The sequence below is a fragment of the Pristiophorus japonicus genome, chromosome 5 (genome assembly GCF_044704955.1).
Source record: "Pristiophorus japonicus isolate sPriJap1 chromosome 5, sPriJap1.hap1, whole genome shotgun sequence".
Taxonomy (NCBI): domain Eukaryota; kingdom Metazoa; phylum Chordata; class Chondrichthyes; family Pristiophoridae; genus Pristiophorus; species Pristiophorus japonicus.
The window spans coordinates 276,380,363-276,394,901 of NC_091981.1; the positions used below are offsets into that span (position 1 = coordinate 276,380,363).

General features: G+C 43.0%; 1 protein-coding gene across 1 annotated transcript in view; it reads left to right on the forward strand.

Annotated features, from left to right (window-relative positions):
* The window catches only part of kmt2ca (lysine (K)-specific methyltransferase 2Ca), a 420,190-nt gene that overhangs the window by 154,594 nt on the left and 251,057 nt on the right, over window positions 1-14,539 (forward strand). Inside the window, exons 6-7 of the mRNA XM_070881651.1 lie at window positions 9,688-9,833; window positions 10,946-11,055. Coding sequence (XP_070737752.1) covers window positions 9,688-9,833; window positions 10,946-11,055 — 256 coding nt within the window. The remainder of the gene's footprint in view (window positions 1-9,687; window positions 9,834-10,945; window positions 11,056-14,539) is intronic.

Consider the following 14,539-nt stretch of genomic DNA (forward strand, 5'->3'; position numbering starts at 1 on the left):
CCCCCTCACCAGTTACTTTAAATCTTTGCCCCCTGGTTGTTGACCCCTCTGCCAAGGTAAACGAGTAATTTCTATCCAGACCCCTCATAATTTTATACACCTCAATCAGGTCTCCCCTCAGTGTTCTCTGTTCCAAAGAAAACAGACCCAGCATCTCCAATCTTTCCTCATAGCCAAAATTATCTAGTCCAGTTAGGTTTTAAAAAGCGTCTTAAAGGAGGAGAGAGTGGGGTAGAGAGGGAATTTCGGAGTTGAGGGACTAAGCAGCTGAAGACACGGCCGCCAATGGTGGAGCGATAGAATTGGAGGAGAGCAAAAGATCTGAAGGTTGTCGGGCTGGAGGAGGTTACAGAGATGGAATGTGGTGAGCCCATGGAGAGATTTGAAAGCAAGAATGAGAATTTTAAAATAGAGATGTTGCTGGACATGGAAGCCAATGTCGGTCAGTGAGCACGGGGGTGATGGGTGAGCGGGATTTGATGCGAGTTAGGATACAGGCAGCAGAGTTTTAGATGTACTCAAGTTTATGGATGGTAGAAGATGGGAGGCCGGCCAGGAGAGCACTAAATTAGTCAAGTATAGAGGTAACCAGGGTTGGATAAGGGTTTCAGCAGCAGATACCTGAGGCAGGGGCGGAGTCAGGCGATGTGGATGTCGGCAGTCTTGGCGGTGGAGTGGATATGTGGTCAGAAGCTCATCTCGGGGTCAGATACGACACTAAGGTTGTGAACGTCCCAGTCGACAGGGAGAGGGATGGAGTTGGTGGCCATGGAATGGAAAACAATGGCTTTGGTCTTCCCAGTAGATAGTTGGAGGAAATTTATGTTCATCCAATACTAGATCTTGGCCAATCAATCTGACAATTTGGAGTCAGTGGAGGGGTCAGGAGAGATGGTGGTGAGATCGCTGAGGGGTAGCATGTAGATAAAAAAATAGGAGAGGGCTTAGGATCGATCCTTGGGGGACACCACAGGTAATGGCGCAGGAAGAGAAGCCATTGCACATGCGACTGGATAGATAAGAATGGAACCAGGTGAGTGCGGTCCCGATCAGCTGGACGACGGAGGAGAGACACTGGGGGAGGATGGCATGGTCAACCGTGTCAAAGGCTGCAGACAGGTCGAGCAGGAGGAGAAGGGATAGTTTACCATGGGCACAGTCACGAGATGATGGAACAGATACATATCATAGGAAAGAAGAATAACAGAGGGAAAAGACTAAGGGCCTGAAATTCACCATGATTTTGGAGCTAAAAGGTTTTTTTTGGAGCTAAATGAATTTAGGGCCATTTTTGCTAGATTCGCCAGTGGTATAACGCCGTCCTTAAAAAAAAAAGGCTGATTTTTTTTTTCCAGTACCGATTTTGTGACTTTACTCGGGGTCAAACCCACCGATAACGCGATTTCTTGCGAGTTTCGCTGATAAGGATATTTTTAAGGACAGTGCTTAAATACTGTTTTTTCGAAAGCTTGCTTTACCTGGTGGATTCGGATGGAAAGCTGCGCTAACGGCGCCATCTTGGGTTTTCTTCAACATAAATCCAATTTCTGGATTGTTTCCAGTGGTCCCACTAAAACTAACTCGTGTCAAATCACTCCGAATTAGCTGGTACTTTCTTCAAAATGGCAATTTAAAACATAATTTTATGTTATGGAAAACTATTTTTAGTTCTCTGCAATTTCGACGCATCAATGTTCCTCTTTTAAAACACTGGGCTGTTCCAAAAAGATCAGGTACGATTGTGACTTCAGAATGTCAGTATAAATGTACCCCATTGCAGGTTGGATGTTAAAACGGGTTTTTTGTGAAAAGTTTTTAAAAGTTGTAAAACGTCACTGGCGCCATCTTGGAAAACGGAACTGAGTTACAGCTTTTGAAGGGAAGACTCTGTTTACGGATTGAGCTTTTTGAGTTTATAATTTATTTTCAAGGACATTTTAAAGACATTTAAAGAATGGGGCTCTTCTATCTTTGTCATATGTGGAGTGTGCTTATGCTGCCCTGTCTTATCATCGAGAAAGGCTTATTGGGTGGCATTATCTGCGTAATAAAAGAGCTCGCAGACTTATGGGGAGGAGGCTTTACCCCAAACGAGCTTGCAGGGAGAGGCGCTCATACCTGCAGCTAACTGAGGTGGGGGGGTGGGGAAGGAGGCTGATGACAGAGGATGAGGACGAGGAACCACTACAACCCGCAGGACGAGGGGGGAGGACGTTACACGTACACGTTACGCAATTGCAAGAGCCTTGCGTCAGCATCTGATACTTCACTGCTTTGCCCCAAGGCTGAATGGCACGTTTGATCATTGTATCCCACATGTTGACTATTTCCACCTGTTATTCTGTAAATGAAATGAGACACTACCTAAATTTGGTTTAGTTGAAAAAAAATTTGCAGTTATTAAACATTTGTACACTTGGCATTTAACTTGAATAAAAAATGTTATATTAAACTTTAAACTTTTCAATTACATAATAAAAGAACAGAACAGCAGCAGCAAACAAACTTCAGCTGCAGCCTTTCCCCCCCCCCCCCATGCCCATCTTTCTTAACCTCGACCTTGCCCTCAGCCCTATTCCCGGTGAGCTCAAGGGTTTTGATAGTGTCTTGGGTAGGGTGCTGCGCTTGACTGGGGGCGGGGGGAGCGCTTGGTGGCAGACCCAGGAGACGACAATGGAAGCCCTTGCAAACCTGTGGCTGCGGAAGGCCCGGCTTGGGACCCCTTGGCCTGTCGATCAATCTGCACGCTGACACTGACTGTTGAGGTTGGTCTGAGGATTGGAGTGGGAGTGGCATCACTTGATGCTGTCAGTTGCCACTAGGCAATGGCAGCCTGGGTGTGTTCCCGCATTGCAGGAGCCATCTCCGACCTGCCCCCCCCCCCCTAATCTCTGCAGACACTGCTGCTATTCCCTCCGACATGCCCTCCCGAATGTCAGCAGAGTTTGCTGCCATTCCTCCACACTGGTACTATTTTTCCCTTGCTCCCACTCATGGCCTCCAGGAGCAATCTGGTAAGCTCAATGCTCTTCCCCACTCATTCCCATGAACTCTTAACACCTCCCCTGTAGCCTGCATTTCAGGAGAGCGCTGTTCAGGTCTCCTCCTCCTGACCCGTGCAGACAGGCCTGCTGTTGCTGCCCTGGATGTGCTTTTCTGCAACCCACTGAGACCCGCCGCCACCTCGGAGGGCGTACAACCGTGAAATGTCCCCTTGCCGTAGAGCTGCCGAATGCGCTTGGTACATGCACCCCCTCTAATTGCAGTGTCACCGACTCATCCCCTAAATCCTCACCCCCCCCCCCCCCCCCCCCGCCACCCCGGCCCAGAATAAAAAATATTGTCTTCCTGATCCTCCTCATCCTGATCGGCCTCTATAACAACTTCAGTATAGCCAAGGTCGGCAGGCTCATTCATTTCTGGTTGTGGCACAGTGGTGGGGCCTTCTGCTTCATTATTGGATGTCTATGCAACATCTGCAAAATATAACGGAGCAGACTAATGATTAGCAGCAGGGGAAGGGGGGTAGGGTGTCATGCATAGGCTCACATAGCGCAGGCTCATTTGAAGGACCACGACGCATGATGGTACATCGCATAAACCGAAGCATAACCGACGGAGAGTACATTGCATAAACCGAAGCGTAGCACACAGTATTTAACATTGAGCCAACCCAGACTGTGGATTTTGCAGGACTTGCCCTCTCTCTGCAACCTGGGCCCAGCTTCTGCATGGGTGGTCAATCTTCTGGCGCCACCAAAAATACCTGCAACCCTCATTTCCAGGGGTGTTTGTGGCTGCAGTCCTGCTAGACCTCCACCAGTTTTCATCCGCTCTCTGGTTGTCGGACAACTTCTTCTGCAAGGATGGCAATAGAAATTTTTAAGAAAGGGGCCTTCTGCTGTCGTGGCACACACACATAATTACATTTACAATTCAAGTAATTGTAGTGCATAAATAAAAATATTACTTTAACTACTTGGCAAAAGTCCTGTCACTTCTTCCGGCACTGCTTGCCGTCCCCCTCTATGGACACCGCTGCCGAAACCTGCTCTGCAACAGGCTCCCAAGCTTGAGCCATTGCTAGAGGTTTCAGTTTACCAGATTGGCAACCCTTCTTGCCAATCTGTTGCCATCCACTTTCCACAGTGGCTACCAGGGCATCATTGGCATCTTGGATGAACTTCCTGACCCTTTTTCTTTCCAATTCATGGTCCATTTTTTGTTTTCGAGCTCCTGTGTGGAAGTACTCTTTAATCTCCTGCAAGTTACAATAGTCTTTAAAAATGGCTGATCCAAACCAGGAAGTGTACTGCGCATGCGCGGATATACCGTCACATGGAAAACGGGTGATTTTTTTTTTCTCCTTTTTTTGCGCATGTGCAGAATGGGTGTTATTTTATCACACAAATTTTTAGCTCCATCCTTAAAAACTGAGGTATTTTAGCGCTACGCCAAAATTTTAAAAACGTTTGCCGAAACTTAGTCCTCATTTTTTTGCTGGTATTTTGGCATTAAAAAAATCGTTCATTAATCAGCAATCGTGCCAAAAAACGGAGCTAGTTTTCAATGTGGAATTTCTAGCCCTAATATTGTTAACAATGAAAGAAATGGAGGGAATAAGAGCAAGAAGTAGATGGTTGCTAAAGTATAAAACAATTGGTAGCAGAGAACCAAAATGAATATAAAAATAAAAGGTCAAGAAACTGGTCAGGAAAACTAAAATTGAAAATGAAGTTAGGATAACGAACAATATTAAAATAAATATTTTCAATGAACAAATTATATAATGTATCTATTAATCCTTGTGGCAGCACACTTTCTCCGCTTTAACTAAATTTGACATGATAGCCGGATGTACTAAGGGACCGAGGGTCTAGTGAGAAGGAGGAACGGAAGGATATCCTTATTGGGTGGGAAATTGTGTTAGGGAAATTGACGGGATTGAAGGCTGATAAATCCCCAGGGCCTGATAGTCTACATCCCAGAGTAGTTAAGGAAGTGGCCCTAGAAATAGTGGATGCATTGGCGATCATTTTCCAACAGTCTATCGACTCTGGATCAGTTCCTATGGACTGGAGGGTTGCTAATGTAACACCACTTTTTTAAAAAAGGAGGGAGAGAGAAAACAGGGAATTATAGACCGGTTAGCCTATCATCAGTAGTGGGGAAAATGTTGGAATCAATCATTAAGGATGAAATAGCAGCGATTTGGAAAGCAGTGACAGGATCGGTCCAAGTCAGCATGGATTTATGAAAGGGAAATCATGCTTGATGAATCTTCTGGAATTTTTTGAGGATGTAACTAGTCGAGTGGACAAGGGAGAACCAGTGGATATGGTGTATTTGGACTTTCAAAAGGCTTTTGACAAGGTCCCAAACAAGAGATTGGTGTGCAAAATTAAAGCACATGGTATTGGGGGTAATGTACTGACGTGGATAGAGAACTGGTTGACAGACAGGAAGCAGAGAGTCGGGATAAGCGGGTGCTTTTCAGAATGGCAGGCAGTGCTGCAGGGCTCAGTGCTGGGACCCCAGCTCTTTACAATATATATTAATGATTTAGATGATGGAATTGAATGTAATATCTCCAAGTTTGCAGATGACACTAAACTGGGTGGCGGTGTGAGCTGTGAGGAGGGCGCTAAGAGGCTGCAGGGTGACTTGGACAGGTTAGGTGAGTGGGCAAATACATGGCAGATGCAGTATAATGTGGATAAATGTGAGGTTATCCACTTTGGGGGCAAAAACACGAAGGCAGAATATTATTTGAATGGTGGCAGATTAGGAAAAGGGGAGGTGCAGTGAGATCTGGGTGTCATGGTTCATCAGTCATTGAAAGTTGGCATGCAGGTACAGACGGCGGTGAAGAAGGCAAATGGTATGTTGGCTGTCATAGCTAGGGGATTTGAGTATAGGAGCAGGGAAGTCTTACTGCAGTTGTACAGAGCCTTGGTGAGGTCCCACCTGGAATATTGTGTTCAGTTTTGGTCTCCTAATCTGAGGAAGGACGTTCTTGCTATTGAGGGAGTGCAGCGAAGGTTCACCAGACCGATTCCACGGTTTGCTGGACTGACATATGAGGAGAGACTGGATCAACTGGGCCTTTATACACTGGAGTTTAGAAGGATGAGAGGGGATCTCATAGAAACACACAAGATTCTGACGGGACTGGACAGGTTCGATGCGGGAAGAATGTTCCCGATGTTGGGGAAGTCCAGAACCAGGGGGCACAGTCTTAGGATAAGGGGCAGGCCATTTAGGACCGAGATGAGGAGAAACTTCTTCACTCAGAGAGTTGTTAACCTGTGGAATTCCCTACCGCAGAGAGTTGTTGATGCCAGTTCATTGGATATATTCAAGAGGGAGTTAGATGTGGCCCTTATGGCTAAAGGGATCAAGGAGTATGGAGAGAAAGCAGGAAAGGGGTACTGAAGGAATGATCAGCCATGATCTTATTGAATGGTGGTGCAGGCTCGAAGGGCCGAATGGCCTACTCCTGCACCTATTTTCTATGTTTCTATGTGTACTTTGCTCAAAGATAACTTATCTGTAATGTAGCAACATCATTAATGTCAGGCAAGTCTTTTGTGGGAGTTAACATGAACCTGGGACAAAGCAGGTGGTAATGACTTATTTAGGATCTGTGAATCAATGGCCTTGATATTATGCATTACAAGGCATAGGGCCCCTTTTATTATAAAACAGTGTATCTGATGACTCAGTGAGTAATGTCGAGAAGGATATGCTGGTATGTTTTTTTTATTTATCTGTAACATTGCATCTAGAATGCATTTTTGTCTGTCACTCGCACATTTCTGTATTGCAATTGCAGCTGGCTTGCTCATATTTCATATCTGGTTCAAACAGCAATAAATCACAACAGAATAGATGGTGAACACTCCAAATCAGCAAGTAGTCTGCAGGAGTGAAAACCACCAATCGTGTAGTTTAAAAAAAAATAGCTGTGGATCAAAAATGGATAATTCGACAAAAACTATCTTTAAAAAGACATCAGTCAAGTCACTCAGTTGCTATTCACTAAGTTGAGCACTATCCATTAATGAAAAGATTTGTAACTATGATGTGAAAATAATAAAATTTACAAGAAAATGGTGTAAACTTTTCAGTAGCATTTTCTGTACTTGAAATGTTTAATGCCAGAGATCTGCAGCTATGAGAGAAGGCCAAGTCTAGACTTCATGCCAGTTCCTAAACCAATGTTAATTGAAAAGACATAAATTACCAAACTAAATCTTCCAATATGCATAATCTCTTTTATATCTAAAAAAATAGATCGCAAAACTGGGCATTTGCATAATGTGCCAGCTTTCGCAGAACATAAGACTTACTTTTTGTAATTCCTGTCCTCTTCTCGAGCAAGCCATTGTTGGATGCATTTACGTTAACTGGCAAGTTTCTGTTGTCTGCAACATCAAAGATAACGTAAAGCATAGATTCTTCAACTTTTTCTAAGGTAACTAAAAGTAAAAATAATGTACACTTTATGCTGGCTGATCTATTACATTTAATCAGCAAATTCAGTCAAGACCCAGTGTAATGTTCAGTTGAAGTAGGGTTAGAGTCAAGGAATAATTAGACAAGGGCATGTAGATGTAATTCAGTCATCCTTTTTAAATTATATAGTTTGCTCCAGTTTTATATAATTTAATTGAAATTGTCTAGAGTTAACTATCATAACATACACCCATTCGGAAAGCAGAGCTATTGTGTTGGTTGGACCATAGGAATTTCTCTGCAGTACAAGGTAAAGAGCTGGGAGCTACAGAACTGGGGTACCGCAGCATAACTACTGATGATTGCGACAAGTTTACATAGGCACCAATATATATGTGGAAAGTGGAATTTATAACCACAAAGACTGCAGCAGCCCACCACCACCGTCTCAAGGCATCTAGGGACAGACAAGAATTGTGGCCTTGCCAGTATCGCTCACATCCAGAGAACACATGATTTTATTTTTAAAAGTACAGATGGAAAATTTTATATTGGTTTATAAATGTTTTGGTGAAGAGTACTGTTGTAGAGCTATAGGAGAAAGAAGAAAATATGCAAATTATTTTGACTCATTTCTTGGCATTCTCTGCAAAAAATACATCTGCAGATTTATTTGTTTCTACCTACAGTGGTTAGAAAGAAAGACTTGCATTTATATTGTGCCTTTCACGACCACCGGACGTCTCAAAGAGCTTTACAGCCAGTGAAGTATATTTGGAGTGCAGTCACTGTTGTAATGTGGGAAGCGCAGCCAATTTGCGCACAGCAAGCTCCCACAGACAGCAATGTGATAATGACGAGATAATCTGTTTTTGTTAAGTTGACTGAGGGATAAATATTGGCCAGGACACCGGTGCTAACTCCCCTGCTCTTCTTCGAAATAGTACCATGGGATCTTTTAAGTCCACCTGAGAGAGCAGAAGGGGCCTCGGTTTAATGTCCCATCGAAAGACGGCACCTCTGACAGTGCAGCACTGCACTGGGTTGTCGGCCTAGATTTATGTGCTCAAGTTCCTGGAGTGAGACTTGAACCTACAACCTTCAGACTTCGAGGCAAGTGCGTTTCCCACTGAGCCACAGCTGACACTGGGAAAATACTTTCCCAGGAACCAATCAAAAAATACTTAACTGTCTCTGGATCGATATCATACAAAGTTATTTCTAAATTCTTTCACTGGAACTGTGTACCCTTCCACACCCAGTACCTTTCCCCTTACAACAGTACAATCATTGTTGGCATCAAGGGAGATTTGCTAGTATATGAAAAGCCTGGAATCTCGGGCCCTGTCTCACATCAGATGTTGTACTTGGCTGTATTGCATATTTTTTTAATATAAGAGGAAATAAAGTCGGTCATGGATATGGAGCTTAAAAATATGAGTACTTTTGAATCTGTAAAATTCTCTCACCAAACAACAATCTCTGATTTAGCCTGTGGTGTTTATTCATCAATTAGATTGTGGCTTTAAAGGACACATCTCTACCTTAACAACAGAATAATACATTGTACATTATATGATATAGGATTCCTTTCTCGATAAAACAGTGAATTATCCAGCTTACATGAGCTTACACCATGGGAGATTTACTAGTAATAAAGCTAACCTCTGCGTGAGACTCAATTGTGCCTCTTAGTTCACATACTTCTTTTCACTGCCGTGTGGTACATCCATCTTGTAATGTGAAATAATCAAGATCTGTCTGTTGTCTCTTAATTAACTCTCGATTGTCTTCTCACACTTGTTGATTCAGTATCTGTCTGTGAAAGTGGCAAGATGTCTGCAAAAAAAGTTGTTGAAATTAATTGTATTCAGAATATTTCACTTTTTGCTGTATTTGGACAGTTGCTTTTTTTTTTGGAATAATGGTACTTGCCAGCAAAATAATCTTCAGCGCTTCAGCCTAGAAAATGGAGGATTTGTACCCATTATACAGATTACATTTTATAAAATACATAAATTTGCTGCGCATTAAAGGTCTTTTGATAATAGGTCCTCAACAGTTCACAATGAGTGCAGATTACACTTCGGCTCGCTGCTTAAATTGTTTCATTATTACTTTGAAGAATGTACAGGCACCAAATTGAAGCTTTAACAATAAATTCCATCTTCAGCAAAAATATTTTGAATTGCTTCTCTGCTTTGATGATCATGAACTGTTTTGTACCAGGTCTCCTTGCCACACTGCAGTCCCTCTGTCTACATATATTAATGTTCCATTGGCTTCTGAAGAACAGACAAGCAGATATTGGGATGAACTCAGCCAAGTTGGCCTTCCTGATGACATTGATGTCCAGGCCTTAGTTGAACCTTCAGGTATTAATAAACATAGATGTAGTCTCTCCAAGTCTTTATCTATTTCCTCCTCAATTGTTGTGCTTGACTCAGGTTTGATAGCCACTTATGGTAACGTATTCCATATTTTACTATTACCCATTGTGTGACAAAACTCTTCCAATTTCTCTGTTGTCCTTCCAGTATTGAGGCTAAGTTTATATACATTTTGTTAGCTATTCACCAACTAGTGGAAATAATCTTTCACTTTGTCCTAACTTTTTCAAAATTAATCATAATTGCCCTTCACACATCCATGTTGATAGCATCTGATTAACCTTTAAAAGTGTTCACAAATGAGGTCTGAAGTAATCCTGTGGTATTTTGTAATAGATGGCTTGCAGAATAATTTATCATTTAAAGGGATGGTGGTGCAATAAAGATGAGTTGCATTTTTTTTTATCACCTTGGTGATCATTTTCCACAATATAGTTCTGCTTGTCTTTTTATAAAGTGGTGATCAACAATATGTTGTGTAGCTTTATGTGCATCAATATTTTCTCGGCATATTCCTAGAGAACCAAACTGTCTCTGCTAAAGATGCACATGGTGGCTTAGTGTGCTGGATGCACAGTTCACTATTGTGGCCCAGCCTTACAATCAACATTTCTCATAAGCTGCGCAGCTCTCTACCGGTTCTGTGCAGCCTGGGATTGGCTTTTTCAATGTTCATTTTTGCACAGTGCAAAACTGTGAATGGGCTGTGCAGCCTCTTAAAGGGACGACACACCAAAAATAAATAAGTGTGAACATTGCATATAACTATACGTGGGAACCTACCAGTAAGTAGTCCAGAATGGTGAGGGGTAGAAGCTTAAAAGATCTGTGTACCACTGGGCAAATGGTACTAATTCAATAACTATAACGAGTTCTACAGGTCCGCTTTGCATCTTGCTCAGCCCTACAGTAATGCATAGTTATCAATAGAAGTAAAATAACTAAATTTTAAAATAGACCAGAAATAAAGCCTCCAAATAGATAGTTTAACAATCTATTGGGAAATATGTTGGTAGGCAAGTCCAGTATGTTAACTATTTAAATTGCAGAATACAACTTTATCTGTCTCATACAAATTCTTAATCTTTGGTTAACAGGTCACTGTTGGGTTCACCATTGTTGTGCAGCATGGTCTTTGGGAGTGTGCCAGACAAAGGAACAGGTACTGGTGAATGTGGACAAAGCAGTTCTCTCAGGGATTACAGAGGTACGTTGAAACATTAGGGAAGAACAAATAAATTAACCTAATCGAACCATGGCTCCATTTTTGCAAGCTGTTGGTCGGGGGGCTGGAGAGGAGGGAGGACTTTTGAAGAAAATTTACTAAATTTAAAAACTGCACTGCTGCTGCATGTGAGCAGTTTGCAGTGTTCAGAAAGTAAGTCAGAAGTTGTCTGATGACTCGACTTTCTAGACACACATCAGAAATGTAGGTTTTGTCTCGAGTCTTTTTGATTTATGACATTTCTCAGTGATGAGCAAGGGCTGAATCTTCCTTTCAGCCCTAATTTTATCACTGCAAACTGGATAGCACTAAGTTGGAGCAGCTGAAAACTTGTGCCAGCAAAACTTTGGGGCTGTCAAACAATTTAAGGAAATCCACATATAGCAAAACTCCTCTAAGCTTAGTTGTCCAAGAGTTCCATGGCATTTGTAACAATTGATTACAGTCAAGCAAAACATTTAGCAGTTTTTTAAAGCTGCTTTTATTTTAAACCATTGCACAACACGGATAACTAGCAAAAAACCTTTTTGTATCTCCACAGAAACAACATAAATAGTTTTCATTGCATCAAGACTTCTAAAAATAGCATAAGTAGGCATCTTGGCTGAATAAGCTATAGAATGCTTGGTGAAGGCTTCTGCCCGCCCAATATCCGTCCAAATGGCCGCTGAGGTCCCTGACGGTTCTTTGGGCGGGATTTTCATCATCTAGGTCCCTCGAAGGTCGGCGGGTAGCAAATCTGCGGTGTACGCCGCCAATTTGGGCAGCAGCTGGTGGGAGCTCCCATTCTCGGCGGCAGAGGCGCTTTCCGCCCAAGTGTCGGTGAGGATGGAGTCGGGCCCAGGGAGAGTCGAAGAATTAAAAATAAAAAGCATCAAAAACAGAAACAAAAAATAATCTGACGACCTTCAGGGGACCCCATCCAGGTAAGTACCTGTAAAGAAATCCCGCCCGCATGAATATGGCATCTCAGCGGGCGGGAGTGTACTTGTACGTGTTGGCCGTCTGCTGACGTCGGCGGGTGCTTCCTGGCGGCTCTCCTCTCCCTCCCGCCCGCTCCAGGCCAAGACGAAAGTGGCACTGGGCGGTTCGAGCAGAGGAATGTGGGCGGCAGTCGGTGGTAATGGGCGGTAAGTTCTCCAATTTAGGCCCCTATGATTTAATTTTTTTAATTTCTTCTGCATCAAGGTGTTGGTAACATTTTCAGATCTGGCACAGACTAGCTTCTGTGGATCAGGAGAATAGGTAGAGTGGTGCCTTGGGCGTATGAAAATATTTGTTCGTTTGTGAATATTTTGATGGATAATGACAATGGTAAAGGTCAGTTGTGGCAGGAATGCTTGCTCATACGGACTAAAAGGTCAGAATGTAGTGGCGGCGGTAATTGTGTGCTATTTTTCACTATGCTGATAGGTCTTCCGTCATGACCTTTCAGCTTTTAGATCCATTATCAAAATCCTGTTGACAACCTGCTTATTAACTGAGACACGGAATGTTAGTGTTATTCAGGATCTGAGACTATAATGCAGTGGCGAGTTCTGACCAATAAGGGGCTATGGGAGCAGGCGGGGAAGTGGAGCTGAGTCCATGATCAGACCAGCCATGATCTTATTGAATGGCGGAGCAGGCTCAAGGGGCCGTATGGCCTATTCATGTTCCTATTTCTTATGTTTTTATGTTCTTAATAGATTAAGTAAATGGACAATATGGAAGTTGTGTAAATTCTTCAATCGTGATCCCCACTTTACCCATTCCTAGTTTCTTGTGCAGGCTGAACATGATGTGACAAACTTGGGCTGCTGTCCAACTAACTGAGCTTTAAAACCCAACCCCATGTGTCATCAAAGCTGCCTACTTCAACTTTTGTTGCCTGCCTCCTTTCTTACCTCGCCCCTGTTGCTGCTACAATCCTTATACAATCTTTCGTCACCTCTAAACTCAACAACAACAACAACTTGTATTTATATAGCGTCTTTAACAAAGTAAAACATCCCAAATTGCTTAGGAGGATTAGCAAACTAAATTTTGAGACTGAGCCATATAAGGAGATATTGGGGCAGATGACCAAAAGCTTTTCAGAGGTAGGTTTTAAGGAGCGTCTTCGAGGAGGAACGAGAGGCAGAGAGGTTTATAGGGAGGGAATTCCAGAGCTTAGGGCCTTGGCAGTTGAAAGCACGACTGCCAATGGTAGTGATTAAAATCGGGGTTGCTCAAGAGGTCAGAATTGGAGAAGCGCAGATATTTTGGAGGGATGTAATGCTGGAGGAGATTAGAGATGGGGAAGAGCGACGCCACGGAGGGACTTGAAATCAAGGATGAGAATCTTAAAATCGAGCCATTGCTTAACCGGGAGCCAATGTAGATCAATGAGCACAGGTAAACACAACTTTGTGGGAGTTCGGACTCAATTTTTACAATGTCCTTGTCACTGGCCCCTCAATCTCTGCCCTTCAATACACTTTACTTTGTCCAAAACTCTGCCTCCTGCAACCTGAACTGCACTAATTCTTCGTCAACTGCCTCGATGACCTACAGTAACTGTAAACCCCTACCTTTTCTATAATGGTTTAACCCTTTCAACAGTGTAATCCTAGGTTTAGGTTTGAACTAACTGCATATAGGGTGGGATTGACATGTATGTTTTAGTACTTTACTGTAAATCTTTTGTTTTGCTGTAAGGTCACTTTTACAGCTGCAGCATTTTGGAGCTGGATGAAAAGTCTCATGTTGCATTCTTATACATTAACTAAGCATGCTGCGGAGAAGTCTACTTGTGCACATGCTTTTATGCTGTGGGGCCCCTGAAAAGTATACTCCTTTGTAAACATAACATAAGAAATAGGAGCAGGAGTAGGCCATTTGGCCCCTCGAGCTTGCTCCATCGTTCAATAAGATCATGGCGGATCTGATCCTGGCCTCAACTCCACTTTTCCATCCCGCTCCCCATAACCCTTGACTCCCTTACCGTTCAAAAATCTGTCTTCTCTCTACCTTAAATACATTCAATGACCCAGCCCCCCCCAGAGGTAGAGAATTCCAAAGATTCATGACCGTCTCAGGGAAGAATTTCCTCCTCACTTCCGTTTTAAATGGGCAAACTCTTATTCTGAAACTATGCCCCCTAGTTCTAGATGTCCCCACTCGGGGAAACATCCTCTCGACATTTACCCTGTTAAGCCCCCTCAGAATTTTATACGTTTCAATAAAATCACCTCTGTCTTCTAAACTCCAATGAATGTTGGCCCAACCTGCTCAACCTTTCTTCATATGACAACCCCCTCATCTTGGGAATCAACCTTGTGAACCTTCTCTGAACTGCCTCCAATGTAGGTATATCCTTCCTGAAATAAGGAGACTGAAACTATACGCAGTACTCCAGGTGTGGTCTTACCAATGCCCTGTACAGTTGTAGAAAGACTCCCCTACTTTTATACTCCATCCCTTTGCAATGAAGGCCAACATTCCA